Source organism: Epinephelus lanceolatus, chromosome 1 (assembly GCF_041903045.1).
Source record: "Epinephelus lanceolatus isolate andai-2023 chromosome 1, ASM4190304v1, whole genome shotgun sequence".
NCBI lineage: Eukaryota > Metazoa > Chordata > Actinopteri > Perciformes > Serranidae > Epinephelus > Epinephelus lanceolatus.
Window position 1 is genome coordinate 38302639 of NC_135734.1, and position 15894 is coordinate 38318532.

Sequence of the window (15894 nt, forward strand, 5' to 3'; positions counted from 1 at the left end):
CAAGTCGCTTGCATTGACCCACTTCTGGACCGCAACCCACCAGTTGGGAACCACTGCAGTAGAGGGTCTTTCAGTACAACCAAATGCTGAACAAGACTTTTGAAGGTGACCAAAATGTTACAGTTAACTTTCATAAACTGAAAACACATTGAAAAAGCGACAGCTTCAGCTATGACTATACTCTGTAAATTTGTGGTTACGCCATGGTTATGTTACCTGACTAACATGGTCATCTTGACTTGTCAACGAACTGCACCTACATGTCACTCAAAGCAGCCACGCCCTTACTTTGCGTAACTTTAAGCCTTAAAAACATTTAAGTGGGTGAGCGATATAAAAGAATCATCCCCCTATAGTTGTCATAAGCCCTTTTTAGATAGGAATTGCACAAATTTGCAGGAAAGCCCAATTAGTCTTTTTTCAGCATTGGCAGTATAAAAACAAAATCGGGAAGTGCAGCAAAATGCCGCCTGCCTACTTTTGTTTATACAGAATGCGCCTTTTTCGGGGCAATGGGGGGCGCGAGCAAGTAACAAAACGTGTAGCTCAGCGTGTGACGTAAACAGTGACGTAGGAGGGAAGCCGCGGCTGGTCAGTCCTTCAGCGATTCTCCCGTTCCTGTCATCTGATGGTCGATGGCCTCTTCGTTTGCGAGGACAAGGAGGGCGCGCAATTCCTTGTCTCCCCAGTTGCTCATCTTTACAGTGTCTGTCAGGTTTGCGTTTCCCTCTTGCTACTAGCTGCTTGCTAATTCCTGCTATCAGCTGTTTCCTGTTTATTCACCACCAGTGGGTCGCACGTGCGGCGTCATCAACAGCTCCTCCCACAAGTCATCAACAGCCCCTCCCATTGCAGAAGGCCGCCTCTTGTTTTTAAACTAAAAAAGTTCCGCCAATATGTCTACCCTACGAGGCGGAAAATTGGTGTGTCTGTGTGTCTAAACGTTCGCAGCTGGCCGGCAAAATGGCCCAACATTTGCGGAAAATCTGGCAGTGTAAAAGGGGCTATAGCTACTGTTTTTTTTTTTATATACTGAAAACATGTTTGTGTTCTGCTGTAAAGTTTGACATTTTAACACATGTCAGTGTCGAATTACTCACTTTTGGAGCCAGCCTCAAGTAGCCTTTCGAGGAACTGCAGTTTTTGGCACTTCGGCGTTGGTTCCATTTTAAGCCCCAAGGTTGCTGCTTGGGATTAACTAAAAATAAACTCCAGTGCTCATGTTACTCATAATGATGAAACATTTTTTAATAGGCTTAAGATCATTGGTTCCCAACTGGTTCAGCCACAGGGTCCACTTTTCTCCTTAGTCATTAGTATGAGGTCCACACAGTTTGATATGTTAAGCGTCACACTTGCTTTTGACCGTGTCATCGAGGTAGTTTGCTTCTTTCTGTCAAGAAAGAGTCAGCGATACTACAAAATAAAAGCTCTGTGCTGGAAATTCATTGTACTTAAAAATAAAGAGTTTGCAGTCCACCTGTAGTCCATTCAGAAAGAGCCTGCAGCCCACGTTTGGACCATGACCCAACAGTTGGGAACCGCTGGTTTAGACAACAGTACAGGTCTGTAAGGAATAATTTAAGTCAGACTTAAGTTGCACAAAGAATAGTTGTTATGATGATCAGTTTAGTGATGGTTTTGTCTTTGATTTGTTGAATATAGAATATCCCAGCCTTATCCTTTAAATCAACTTTGATTGTTTGCTTGAACTGTGAGCTCTTGCTGTGTATATTATCTCTGTAAGTGTGTGTGCATGTGTGTGTGCATGCATCTGAGTGCATGTATTTTTTTATGCTCAAAAACTGTTTCACACCCCTTTAGGTGTCTAGTCACATACAGGTGTTAGCACGGAAGAAAGTTCGTGAATACCAGGCGGGTATAAAGGTAGGTGCCACCAACCTGCCTCCCGGCAACACTGACTGGGCGTCTCTTTCCTCTTTGGTTACGGCTTCTCTCTCTCTCTCTTTCCTCCCTCGTATCTGTCTCTCCCTGACTCCTTTTCCTCTTCCCTCCTCTTGGCTATTCTTCTGTGCAGGTTTCTAGCCACTTGCAGGTTCTCGCCCGGAGAAAATCTCGCGAGATCCAGTCAAAGCTAAAGGTATGCGCTTCACCGCGGGCTCGGCGGGGCTGGTAAAGGCTTGGCTTCGCACTAACCACTTAATCAATGCATATCATTATCAGTCCTTGATTTGAGGCAAGGCCAGTTCCTGCTAGATCCGTGGATGCAAGCTTGGCAAGTTAAATACACTGTTTAACGACAAATCCCAAAGAGTTAATTCTGATATATCCACAGTGCTTCTGTACCATGCATGCAGCTTTTTAACTTCTGCTGTAGGTCAGAGCTGCATTATAAGACTAATCTCACCACTCAGTAGTCAAAGTATCGCAACTGAATAATGATAACGTTTCTGGCTTTTAAGGAATGCTACACACGCCGTTATGATGAGCCAAGCGAACAGTCATTTAGCTGCATGTTGCTCCAGCTCTGTATCTGTCCTCTGTGCCAGCCATGCCTCTGCAGCATACTCTGTTCTCTAAGACTTCCTCTCTCCCTAAAACTCTCTCTACTTTGATGCCTTTAGTTCCTTTAATGTGTTTGTAATCTGTTTTGTTAAAAAAAAAAACATTAATCTTCATCATATGACTCCTTTGACTTGTTTATAGATCTTTCTGTCCTTCCTGTCACTCCTGTTTTTATCGTTTTTGCATTTTCACATATGTGTAATGCAGACTCTTGTAAATACACTGCAGTAGTCTAACTTCAATTTAAATTAACCCCTTTATGCAGAATAACCCTATAGTGGACACCAGCATCTGCTAGTGACATACTTTGTTTGAAATGAAACCGTAAAAGATAGATTAGCCATCTTTCAGTGGTGTCAGATGTAGTTCAGTTCACTCTGCAGTGGCTCCTTACTTCCTTACAAAACATAAACTCTGACATCAAAAAGTGATTATATAACGTACAGTAGGAACACTCAACTTGTTCATCCAGTGTTACAAGTTTCTAATCTTTCCACAAATGCCAAACTTATCTTGAATACAAAGTGCTGTCCTGTTCATAGTCAGCACACAAATAACCTTCTCTATTCAAAAGTTAGAAGACCTCACCAGTAAGTAGGGCTGGGTATCGGCATGCAGTACCTTTAAGGTATCTGTTGAAACAACCCAAGTAGTATCAAAACTTCTCCAGTCAAACGATACCTACGTTCAGTTCTTTTTTGTATCCAGGTTTAGAAAAAATTACTATTCGTTAGGTTTTGCTTGCAGCCAATCACAACATGTGCCCATTGATTTAATGCAATATGTGATTGGCCCTCTACTGCAGCAGCTACAACCCGTACAGTCTGTGGTGTGGTGAAGTTGAGCGTGGTGTTATTACAGTTCAGCAACCAAATGCCACCACGATATTGGAAAGTATGGCTCTACTATGTCCCTCCGTTCATATTATGGGTATCGAATAAAGTAGAAAAAAAGGTATCAAGTGAAGTACTCTTTTGGTATCTTTGTCACTTTAAGGCCCCGATCACACAGGTTGCAAAGCGCGAGGCGCACCGCACTTCCTTTTTTTTAAAAAATTGAATGCCAGTAGTAAAAAAAACAAAACAACAGCAACAAAAACATCATGTCCTTACACGGACCGTCCCGTGTAATCAATCTACCGTTGATGTTTTTGTAGCTCTGGTTGAGGGTGAGAGGCTGTCAGCAAATAGTTTGTATGGCACAGGGAAACAGAGATCTGTGTGGGTACATGAGACCCTAAAAAGAGGGTGGATCATGGGGAGTACCACCAGTTGGTCCAGGAGCTTCACCTTGATGATGACTGTTTCTACCACCAGTTTCTCCTCCATTGTTTGCCAACTGTGAACTTGTTAAGACCACCACATTGTCCGATTGGACAATGGAGAAAAACCTTTTCGCTCTGAGTTGAAGTTTTTTTTAACTGTAACTGGATTTCAGTGTGCTCTGGCAAAAATGTGAGGTGCATCGTTACGCAAAAACTGTGAGCAAAAAACTTCATTCTCATTAAAAACAATTACCAAAAGGCGTCTCCAGCTGCTTAAACACTTTCTGTGTGATCAGGGCCTATGAGTTTTGGTATTGGTACTGGTATTGTCATTTTTTAAACAATGCCCAGCCCTACCAGCGAAGTCACAGGACGTACAAAACAAAGTCGCCACATTATCCTCCCCGCTCTTCTCACAGTTACATTATAGAGTCAAGAATTATGCTTTACAAAATGTCTTTAAAATTGACACTCTTCCTCATATCTGTTTTGAGGAAAGCATGCTCTAAAAATTGAGCCAAGAAGCTGCAATATAATGTTATAAAATCAGACTTTTAAGGCTTGTATTCATTCTGTGTGGTGACTTTATTCCTCTCTGCTTTAAGGGGTCAATCATGTTTTCTTCTTTCTGTGTTTACTTTGTGCACACACAACCTCCTTCACACATAACAACATATTTGACACATTTTTGTAGCAAAATGAAAAATTATCATCACCTCATGCTCATGTGTACTCGTTACAAAAAAAATCCTGCATATTTTAATTTTACCTGTTCAGTCATCATGTAATTTAGTTCAGTCGTTTTGGTTTTAATGCGTTGTGAGATCACCTTCATGGGACGATAGCATTGGCAGCACTTTAAGGAAAGTTCAGTGCCGTTCTTCCTTTGAACTTTTTCCCTCTGTAGCTTTTATAAACGTTAAATATCAACTAATGAAGTGTACGTGCAGTGGTAGCCGTGCCAACGTCTTGTTGGAGTGTTTATTGAGCCGTTATGAAGTAAAGCCAAAGTAGTTTATTTGCCAAAGAAAAACACTCAACTAGTTTCCAAGCTGCGCTTTTAAGTTCAGATAACAAAGAACAACTCCCTCCTCTGGGGAGTAAATGGATACTGTACCATCAGCTGAACAAACAGGAAGTATAAGTGAGACGACTGAAATGGATACACACTGTAGTAGCAGCTGTACATTGGACGTGATACACTGAAGGCTTGTACTACAATAAACCTCCAAGGATTTAACTGTTTACTGTTTGCATCATGTTTTTCCTCTTTTGGTTTTTTAGTAGGGGAAATGTTGTAAAGTCTCATAAAGCAAAGTGCTCCCTAATTATACAGTGCAGAGTTTTGTGGGCTTTTACTGAAAGAATATCCTTATTAAACAGACCTTACACTTTGCTTTCTACATGATTTTGATAATGATTACACAAATTAGTGCTGTCAAATAAAATGAAATTATATAAAACAATATTTCTTTCCCCTTTCTAAATATTGTGATAATTATGTATTGAATCATGCTTCTATAACCTCAGTCCCTACCGAACATTGTAACGTCTAACCCAGACTGAACTCATGTAACTGCACACCACATCTACAGAATAAAATCAGACGAGGCAAACCTGGATTGAAAATAAAATTTTATTTCCACCAAAATTTATTAATCTCAGCACATCATGTAGAACTGTACAGTACTAATGGTTTCTCTCTTTTTTGATTCAGGCGATGAATTTGGTAAGTGAATCTGACTTGTGCAATATGCTTCCCTGCTCCCCTTTGTTTGGCAGCACCAGTGCACTGTCCCCTTGCTATGGCCCTCTGCTGGCATGGCGTCCCCACCCCGTTACTGTCCTGTGATGAAGCAATGCTTAGGAAGCAGCCACGCTTCAGATACTGCTGCACATCCTGCCTGATGTAGTGTAATCCCCTCAGCCTCTGCCAAAGAGCCAAAGTCTTGCTTGCTTTGCGTTAAGGTGTTGCTCTTTGATTCGGGGTCTCACTTCTGAGGCATCTGTCCTTTGATTGCAAAGTCATAGGTTAAAGCTGGGACAGGCAGGTTAGTTTTGGCATTACTGGGCAAAAATCCCATAATAAACTTTGAGCATATTGTAATTCATGTGAGCCAAGAGCAAACTAGACCTGTGCACCTCCTCTTGACTCTGTTTTCAGGCTTTAGAGAATCAAGTCTGTGACGGGAGACAGTGGTCAATCACAGGCCGTGTATTGGCTGTATTACAAATGCAGAGCCATGTGCATGTCCCTTTGGTGAAATCATGATTCAGTGGTGGAGAATCCTGCAGAAAAAGTTGCTATTCCAGCATTGACAGCAACTGCCTACACTCCAAAGCTCCCCAGAAAAGGAAGACGGACTTATCAGAAAGAGAGTCTAGAAGAGAGTCAGACAAAAAAACGAAGTAAAACAGGTGTCAGTGTTGGTGAAGTTTCTGGAGATGGAGAGAAAATGTTGTGCGAGAGGATAGTTCAGCCGACTACTAACTGGAGCCAGAGACTCATAGCTTGAGACTTGAATCACTGTGTGCACTCCGCCTCACTCCCCGTCGTTACAGACCACCTCATCAAGAGGAGAGTGGACAACAGCTATGGATCTGTGCTCAGCAACCACAGCAACCCAAATCCAGCCAGTGCAAACCCCAGCACCATGGGATCGGACAGCCACGACTTCCAACTGGATCAGCAAACCTTCTGTTGCTGCCGTTACGTAGGTTAGACCTTTGGGTTACAGAGGCCCAGTGATGGTGGAGTGGCTAGTGAGCTAATTCTTGTCTCATTCGTAGTCTGATAAATGCTGAGAATGGGGTGAGGAAGGGATGAGCGAAAGCACAGCAGGCAACTCTAGAATGAAATAAGATCGAATATATCAGTGTATGCAAACACCGTGTTACTGGATGAAGCGCATGAATACGCTCGTGGTCATCTGGTAGGAGGGGCATAGGACAGAGCATGGGGAGCTGCAGGAGGAAGGTGTATTTTCAAATTCAGCTGTTCTTTTTCCTCTTCCAGATTTCTGCCTACCCCAGCTTTAATGAGCTTAAGTGCATACATGAAAAAAGAGCAAGAGGATGCATTTTAAATTTAGGTTGGCGTGTTGAAATCAAAGCTTTGATGTGTTTGTAAATTATGAACCAGTATACATGAATTTGTTGGCTTTGTATACCTTTTCCTTTGTGTTTCATTGATATATTTTAATTTGTTGATGTACTTTTGACGCAAAACAAGTGCAAATCTGCCTTCTAAACCAATGCACTCTCTTTATTCTCTTTTTCCTGTGGTGATCCTGATAACACTTTGACATTCATTGATCTTGTGACCTGAGCTTAAACACCAGCCAATGCTACTTCATCCTTCTGTTCTGTTCTCTGCTTCATTCTGTCAAGCTGCTGTTTCACATAAAATGTTTTGTTGTTTAGTTTTGAGAATTATTACAAGTGTTTTTCTCACTATTAAGCTATCCTCATGTCAAGTTTATCTCTTAATAGCTCTACTCAACATTATTACACACATTAATTTCAGAATATAGTTGTTTTAAACATAAATCAAACACACATAAATAAATATAGTGCAGTGTAAAGTCTAAACACTACTCTGTAATACAGTAGTAGATAATGTTTAGGTTATAGTGCCACCTTGTGGCTGACTCGTGTCACTCCTCTGTTTCAATCTGCAGGATCAGGCGTCTAAAGACAAAGCCCTGCAGAACATGGCAGCACTGTCGTCTGCACAGATCGTCTCCCCGAGTATGATAAAGAATCACCTTCCACCACTGCCTCCTGCCCCCTACCAACCACCCAGAGTTAGCCCACCACTCATTTTATCACACATTATCATGTTTTGTTGTATGTTTCAGTTGCATTTGAATTTTATCTTTAAATAAAAAATAAAAAAATCCTACAAAACTAATTAACATTATTTTCTTGCTCTGCAGTTCTGGCCTGCTATCCCAGGACAGCCTGGACCCTCTCAGGAGTAAGTAAACCCCTCTACTGAACACTCCTGATGTCTGTGGTGTGACACCAGGGTGTAATTAGTTTAGTATTTAGTAAAGAGAACAGTGGCTGAGTCAGCACAGGGGTTAGGTTTATTGTCAGGTGGGTATTGCAGGGCATGTTTAACGGATCACATTTTTGCACACCAGGCTGGTTCTAGATCTCAACCCGGGAAGGACTCCTGGGCTTTGCCGCACCAGCCATGCGTAAGTTCCCCCTAGCCGAGGTCCAACTGTGAGCACAAAGCAGAACTAACTCTTCTTCTCCACTGTATTGTACTGTATGTTTCCTGCACTGATGTAAACCACCACCGGGCATATTAACTGCTTCAGATCTGATCGAGAACAAAAGGAACAAGGGAGATAAATCCCTCAATGTGTTCCATGACTTGTGGTCACTGAAAAACTACCAAAATCTCAAAATAATTTAATCAAATTTCTTTGATTTGTCAGTAAACGCATTATTAATTGATGCTGTTTTGCATCTTTAAGAAACAATGAAGCAGGTGGACTTACGCCTAGCTGGTGCCAAAACACATGCTTTGACACTAACAGCTTTTCACAATAAAAAAAAACATTCGTCAGAAGTACCCATGTGCCACAAACATCTCATACCGACCTCTGTAGTGGAGCTTATTTTCTGACTGAACCATTCATTGTCTTTCAGCATCAAACCTTTTGCACAGCCCCCGTTCACAAGCCTATCAGGTCCTGTACCACAGCCCATACCAAGTAAGTATGAAGCATCTGTGAGAACTGTTCAAAAATGAAACTAAACATAACTGTTGTATAAACGTGTGCTTGTGCCACAGGTTATGAGCCCTTGGCGCCTCCTCCTCCTCCATCTGCTACTGCAGTGCCAGTGTGGCAGGACCGGACCATCGCTTCCTCTAAGCTGCGGATGCTGGAGTACTCGGCCTTCATGGAGGTCCAGAGAGACCCAGACAACGTGAGTGAACATTTACAATAAGGCTCCCCACTTACAGACATGTCCGGATTTTTGGAGGGGAAGGGGACTTTAATAATCATAATAATAATAATAATAATAATTTAAAATTTATTTAAATAGCACCTTTTAAAACACAGATACAAAGTGCTTTACAGTAAATCTAAAACACATTTAAAAAACAATGACAATGAAACGAACGTAAATGTGTTGAAATGTCGCCAAAGTAAAAGAAATATAAGGAGGCCAAAACTAAAATCAAGGTAATAAACGAGAATTAAAATCAGTAAAATAGACAGCTCAGATAAAATCAGGACATGCTTTCCGACAGCAGTACACTTTTAGGAGAGACTTAAATGAAGACACTAACTCATACAGCGGTATATATTCTCGAGCAGGATGTTCTAGAGCCTCGAGGCCCTGATCTTAAAATCTCTGTCCCATTTAGTCTTCAGCCTGGACTCTGGAACAGACAAAAGGCCTCTGCCTGAGGATTCCAAACTACACAAAGGTTCATAAGGGACTAAAAGGTCTGAAGTGTAATCTGGAGCCAGCTCATGAGGAGCCTTAAGAGTAATCAGTAACATCTTAAAATCCATCCTAAAACAGACAGGGAGCCAATGTAAAGACACTAAAACTGGTGTGATGTGATTGTACGTCTGTGCTCAGGGGCCCAATGTCTCACAGTCCGTCTATGCACATGGCAACATAACATGCGATTTTGGTGATGGACAGCATCTTTGACCATCTGGATAGTCTGATGTGGTTAAACCACTGTACAACAAAGAACAACCGAATATTTAAGTGGTGTTTGGATCTGATGTCAGAAGCTGTTCACAGGACACAACCTGATATTCTCCTCTTTCCTCATTCTCACCAGTGAACACACTGTCATATTAAGTTCTGCAGCTGATGCTCTTGAGGTTAACCCTGTCCTCTGTTGTCTCATCTGTCTCTGTGCACTGCAGTACAGCAAACACCTGTTCGTCCACATTGGACAGACGAACCCCTCGTATAGCGACCCGCTCCTCGAGGCCGTGGACATCCGGCAGATCTACGACAAGTTCCCTGAGAAGAAGGGCGGGCTCAAAGAGCTCTATGAGAAAGGCCCTCAGAATGCTTTCTTCCTCGTGAAATTCTGGGTGAGCTGTTACATTTGTGTGATCATCTACCAGTTACAGTTTTTGTTTATTTGTCTTTCACTTTGTTTTATGTTTAACATTACTCTAATATGTAGAGATGCTAAATTTCTTTATGTACAACTGTATAGCTCTTTGAATTTTACCCTTTCAGAGTGACACAAGTGGTGTCAAAATATGAAAACTGCTTCCTTTTCTGATATGTCACAGATTATACAGAAGGCATTTCACAATGAATTTCTTCCTCCTCTCTCTGCACACATTATATTGACCCCAAACGTCTAGTCTCAAGAAGTTTGTCATAGTAAAACCCCTAAAAAAACCTTCAAATGTTCTTGAGACCTCACAGTTCCTATGAGGAAATTTAATCTGCATACATTTATGTGATGATCATCACCAATCTGATGACATGTACGCCCCCTGCAGGCGGACCTGAACAGCAGCGGCATGCAGGACGGTCCCGGCTCTTTCTACGGCGTCAGCAGCCAGTACAGCAGCCTCGAGAACATGACGATCACTGTTTCAACCAAAGTCTGCTCGTTTGGGAAGCAGGTTGTCGAGAAAGTTGAGGTAAGAACGTGCACCGATTCTGTGTTCCCTTCTCAAACTACAGCCTCTTGTTTTTACGTTACCACTCGGTGTGTTTGACTGTGTGTGTGTTGCAGACAGAATACGCCCGCCTGGAGGGAGGAAAGTGTGTTTACAGGATCCACCGCTCTCCGATGTGCGAGTACATGATCAACTTTATCCACAAACTCAAACACTTGCCTGAAAAATACATGATGAACAGTGTTCTTGAAAACTTCACTATCCTACAGGTAACACACACTCGGTTTTATCTGACTGTTGAAGGAATAGTTTGACTTTTGGTCAGATGAGATGATTGATACCACTCTCATGTCCGTACAGTCAGCTGCTTAGCTTAGCTTAGCTTAGCTTAGCTTAGCGTATAGACTGGAAACGGGGGGAAACAGCCAGCCTGGCACACAAACCCCCACTATATGTCATTTTTACACTGGCTTATGTACGGCTCAACCAAATGAGATATAATATGTTAATTACTGAGCTTTAAATGTGCTGGTTGGACAATTTTGTTACCTTCAAATAGAGCCAGGCTAGCTGTTTACCCTGTTTTCAGTCTTTATGCTAAGCTAAGCTAATCAGCTGCTGGCAGTAGCTTCACATTTAACATTCAGATATTAGAGTGGCATCAGTCTTCTCATCTAATACCTACCATACACTAAAAGGTGCGTTTTTAGTCACACACTTTAAGATTTTGCAAAGACTGGAGACCTTTCAGAGTCATTATTGGCAGGACTTAAACTAGATTCCTTTAGAGATTATTTCCCATCCTGCTCCTGATGGGAAATATTACGCCAAACTCCCTTTACAAAATATGTAAGGGATAAAGCTCGACAATATGTCAAAGGTCATGATCCCGCTTATACCATAGTCACTTAGTAAAGAAATAAAAAATTAGAATATTTATTCATATTTTTATGCTTTTTGCAGTCAAAATCTAAAGATTCTCACGACCCATACAATACCTTGGTTTCCTTGGTAAAACCTGAGGGTTTACCTCATACCTGGAACAATCATGGCCGCCCTGTAAGGGTTCTGATGCAGTGGAAACGGTATTCACCACTCTAGTAAATAGGACAAACCTTAGATACGACCTAGCAATGAGAGATATTCTAGTCCACCCAGCTCATGGAACCCTTTGTCCCAGCTATTAACCAGAGAGCTAACATTATGCTAGCAAGATTCAAAGTCAGTAACACTGCATACAGTTGACAAACAGTAGGTTTAACAACAAGACTGAATAGCTATCTAGCTATGTCACTGTCCCCAAAGCAATATCAAGATTTTCACAAACAAGTAATACGCCATGTGTAACGTTACTGTTGGTCGCAGCCTGAAGTAGCGAGTCCCTCCTGTGGTGTAAAGTAATTATAAACAGATTACAGATACTGATACTATTATGTAGTCGGCGTATTAATCTAGAACAGTGAACAGACATTTTCAGTGGAACGTTTTAGGAGGTGTACATTATCAGGTTTTAACAGACACCCTGCAGCCAATCAGAATTGGGTATTCACTCAGACCATGATTTGCTGCTTCTTGTTCGGCGCTGGAGAGAGAGTGCAGATATTGGTTGTTGACAACGTTCCAGTCATTAAACTATGTACACGAGCCAGGAATAAAACTTTATGATAATATAAACATGTTCTTTTATTTGGAACATCAAATCGAGAAGCAGACCGACAATTCAGACTGAGTTTTCTGAGCTCACAGGAGCGTGCCACAACTTTTATGACTTCTATCCAACATTGGAGGTTTGTCTGCGACAGTAAAATCACATTTGGTGTCGTCCTGCAAGAAGCCAATAAGAGTATTTTACAGAATGTCAAACTATTCCTCTAATAAAGTACCAAACCATCAACAGTTTGTCACTGTGGTGTTTCAAAACAGATTGTGCTGCTTCATGTGTCTCACCTGACGTTTTCTCTCTGCCCCTCAGGTGGTGACGAACCGCGACACCCAGGAGACCTTGCTCTGTATAGCGTTTGTTTTTGAGGTTTCCACGAGTGAACACGGAGCTCAGTATCACGTCTACAGACTTGTTAAAGACTAACAGCTCTTCAGGGAGGTTTTTTTGGAAAAGCCAGACGAAAGCGTGACACAATCTCTCTTCGACCAGCTCAACCATCCAGGAAACAAAAAACAACAACAACAAGACAAACATTCAGACAGTGCTAGACCGAACTAACACGGACACATTTTTATGCTTTAAAAACAAGTCTCGTTTGCGAGGAAATAAGAATCTCGACGTGCTGACACAGCAAAGAAATTTTTGAAGAATTACGGATTTTTCAAACAACCAGTTATTTTCCATGTGTTTAAACATGCTTTAGATGAAGTGGGTCACTTTTGCCGAGGTAATCGATGGAGCCTGAAATGTTTTACTGAGGGAACGAGAATGTGTTTAGGGTTGAAAGGACTCTTAGAGTATCGGCGGAGGATCACGCTCCGAGCAATAAGAGAAGTGTACATACAGATTAAAGAAGTAGAGAGAACAGGACCACGGAAGGGGGGAAACCAGAGCCAAGTGGTGTTGTTGCAGTAGGTGTGTTAGGAAAGCAAGTGCCTTTTCTCCAAAGATTATATCATTGCCTGCCACTTTGGATCGCCTTTTTTTTTTTTTTTTACTACCTCTTGTTTTTAAATGAACAGAAAAAAGACATGTATTTTGTCCAAAAAATTGGAAAGAAGCGCCTCAGATTGACATCTTCAGAGGCGTTTTTTTGTATTTGAGCACACAGAGGAATGGGACGGGATTACTAATTTTCATGTAGCCTGTTTTTACAAAAAAGATCGTCCCAAGTTTTACAGTCCAAGTGTCTAGGGAGAAGGTTTATTGTGTTACCGTACTATTTAGGTTCTGCTTTTTTTTTTAAATGTTTTATTACACAGATTAAAAATCAGGTCTTACAAGCATCTATCTATAACTGACTTTTGACACTAGGGATGCCTTGTACCGTTGCTAGCCTGACATAAAGCCAGGGCTTTGCCATCCTTAAGAGATCCCCTGTTATTTCTCTCTGTGCGAAGACGTGTGCTTGGTTGCACTTAAAAAGATCAAGAAGGGGGGAGGTGAAGCAACAGCAGTGCTTATTTTCTGCCTTGAGTTATGTAGCCTAATTGAAACTTGTTTCTGTACTGTGAGTCAGTGGATGCTAAAGGAATATGTGTTACATAGGAGTATTTTTTTCTTTTGGAGGGTCGGGGGGGGGGGGCTTTCTGTTCGTATTTGTGATCAATTAACTCAGCACAGAGACCGCGGTTTAAGTGGAGAGAAGTTAATCACTGTTTCTTTTGTTTAAAAAAGAGATTGTACGCTGTGAAGTCGGCTCATTTTGCTTCACCCTTCTCCGGTGTAACATGTGGAGAAGCTGCATCCGTTGATAAAAGTTCAGTTTGGATGTTTGAGACAGTTGTTTCACGTGAAATGAATTTTGAAATCAAATGAAATGATTGTCTTGAATGCGAGCTGTTGTCTCTGTGCTGCGTGGAGTATGACCATTGATTGTTATTTATAGGGTTGGATAAGAGATAGCGGGAGGGCGGGGGCGGGGCGGGTACTGGAGATGTGTTGATCATTTTCCACTGTGATGGAGATGTTTTTAAAGTATTGCAGGACTCACATTAGAGACAGGAGAACTGTCGTCCCGTGGATCCTGCGAAACAAGTGTCTACTCTGTGTGGTTCACTGGACAATTGTGCTATAAACAAATTTAAGATATTGTGCGGCGGAATATTTGCACCTGGCTTTGAATGTCATATTTCACAAGCTAGATACAATAACACTCCTCCTCTAGCAGGACTCTCAATTCATCTTTTATACAGACTATTTTTTTTTTCGCCATTATCAAGATTAATGTTTTGTTTTGATTCTGTTGTCTTTTGACTTTCAGTGTTTGCCATATGCTCCACTGAAAATAATGTGTGATTGTGCTGATATTGATAATTAATAATGAGATATCTAATGTATCATATTCTGAATGGTGTGGGCAGTTTTTTTTTTTTTTTTTGTTTTTGTTTTGTTTTTTTGGTTTAAGGTGGTTTACTGTTGTCTTTGTTACCATTGTGCATTGCAATTTTATACTTCAAAGTAGAGGTTGGACTATGTAATCAAACAAATGTATCTAACAATAAAAGACGCATGGTGCCTTTGGGGCCATTTTCCCCAGAAAACTTATTAAAAATGTTTGTAAGTCTGTTTTGTCCATGATGGATCTTTTCACAGCGATATTGTGTTAGTGTTAACTTTCACAAGTTAGCTTCATGATCATGCTTGACCCTCAGTTTTTTACCCATACTTTTAAATGAAAGGTGCACTGAGCATTTATTACAGAGATCCCCTGGGGTCACGGGTGTTGCACCAAATTCTGTGACCTGATTAGAAGTTTTCCTTGTATCACTGCTGCAAATGTTTTAACATATATTTATCCTCTAGCAACCTGCGGCTCCAAAGCCACAAGTGGCTCTTAAGCCCTTCTCCAGTGGCTCCCTTTGGCTTTGACAGAAAATTATATGGAATAAATAACCGTTATTTTTTTTTAACGTTTTAATTTTCATTTATTGTTGCAAGCCTAAAGTGATTCTTATATTCTTTAGCTGTAAAAAAATTGTAGCCTATGCATCGATTTAAAAAATATTTTAACATTTCAGCAACTAAAATGTGTGTCATACGTCTGTGACCTGGCGCTTTTTCCTCTACAAACATCATTTGCGATGGCTACAGTAGTCTTGAGTCTACCTTGCTGGGCTAGCTGTGGATTCCAAATCCAAAAAGGGGAGAGGCTGCATGGACAAATTTGTTTGCTTTTACTGGCAATACTGCACAGTTTAAGTACCAAATAATCAAAAACAACCCACTGCAGAGGAGCCACCTTGTGATAAAACATATTAATGAATGCTCATTTAGATCTGTTAGTAATGTTGATAGGCTAAATTTGACTTAAAAGGCTGTGTTACCTTTATTATGAGGCTCAAATATGTTTTGCGGTTTTCTTTTTTGGCCTAAAGTGGCTCTTCTGATAGTAAAGGTTGCCGACCCCTGCTCTAGCATCATCTGAAGGGCCAGAGAGTTTGGTATGTTGCAGGCATGTCCAAAGTCTGGCCTGAGAGCCAATTGTGGCCCACAGACTGATTTCAAATGGCCTGCGACTTGTTTCTTGAAATACAGTAGCTATATGTGGCTAATCACGCAATATTGCTCAAGGAGGTTCACTTTTTTTCTGTATCTCATAATGGCAGCACTATCACAAATTTGTAGGCATAAAAAAACAAGAACTATGCAGGAGGAACTGAAGTGTCTTCATAAACAGACAGGAAACAAGCAAACCAACAGTTACCTGCCAGCAGACGTTTCCTGCCACATAGCAGACATTACGTTGCTTTTAGAAGCAGTGGAAGGAGAATACTTTTTCCTCAAAGACAAAACACTTATATTTGTCT

At 41.2% G+C, this 15894-nt stretch overlaps 1 protein-coding gene across 9 annotated transcripts in view; it reads left to right on the forward strand.

Annotated features, from left to right (window-relative positions):
• tead3b (TEA domain family member 3 b) overlaps positions 1 to 14651 on the forward strand; it is a 43007-nt gene extending 28356 nt beyond the window's left edge. For 2 of the 9 annotated variants that reach the window (XM_033626742.2, XM_033626741.2), the window contains 12 exons: positions 1825 to 1887; positions 2039 to 2101; positions 5508 to 5519; positions 7471 to 7596; positions 7729 to 7769; positions 7939 to 7995; positions 8456 to 8520; positions 8601 to 8737; positions 9703 to 9876; positions 10300 to 10443; positions 10539 to 10691; positions 12395 to 14651. In XM_033626742.2, coding sequence (XP_033482633.1) covers positions 1825 to 1887; positions 2039 to 2101; positions 5508 to 5519; positions 7471 to 7596; positions 7729 to 7769; positions 7939 to 7995; positions 8456 to 8520; positions 8601 to 8737; positions 9703 to 9876; positions 10300 to 10443; positions 10539 to 10691; positions 12395 to 12508 — 1149 coding nt within the window. In that variant the 3' untranslated portion in view covers positions 12509 to 14651. The remainder of the gene's footprint in view (positions 1 to 1824; positions 1888 to 2038; positions 2102 to 5507; positions 5520 to 7470; positions 7597 to 7728; positions 7770 to 7938; positions 7996 to 8455; positions 8521 to 8600; positions 8738 to 9702; positions 9877 to 10299; positions 10444 to 10538; positions 10692 to 12394) is intronic. The other 7 variants (XM_033626743.2, XM_033626745.2, XM_033626744.2 and 4 more) reach the window with 7 other exon arrangements.
• The last annotated feature ends 1243 nt before the right edge of the window (positions 14652 to 15894 follow it).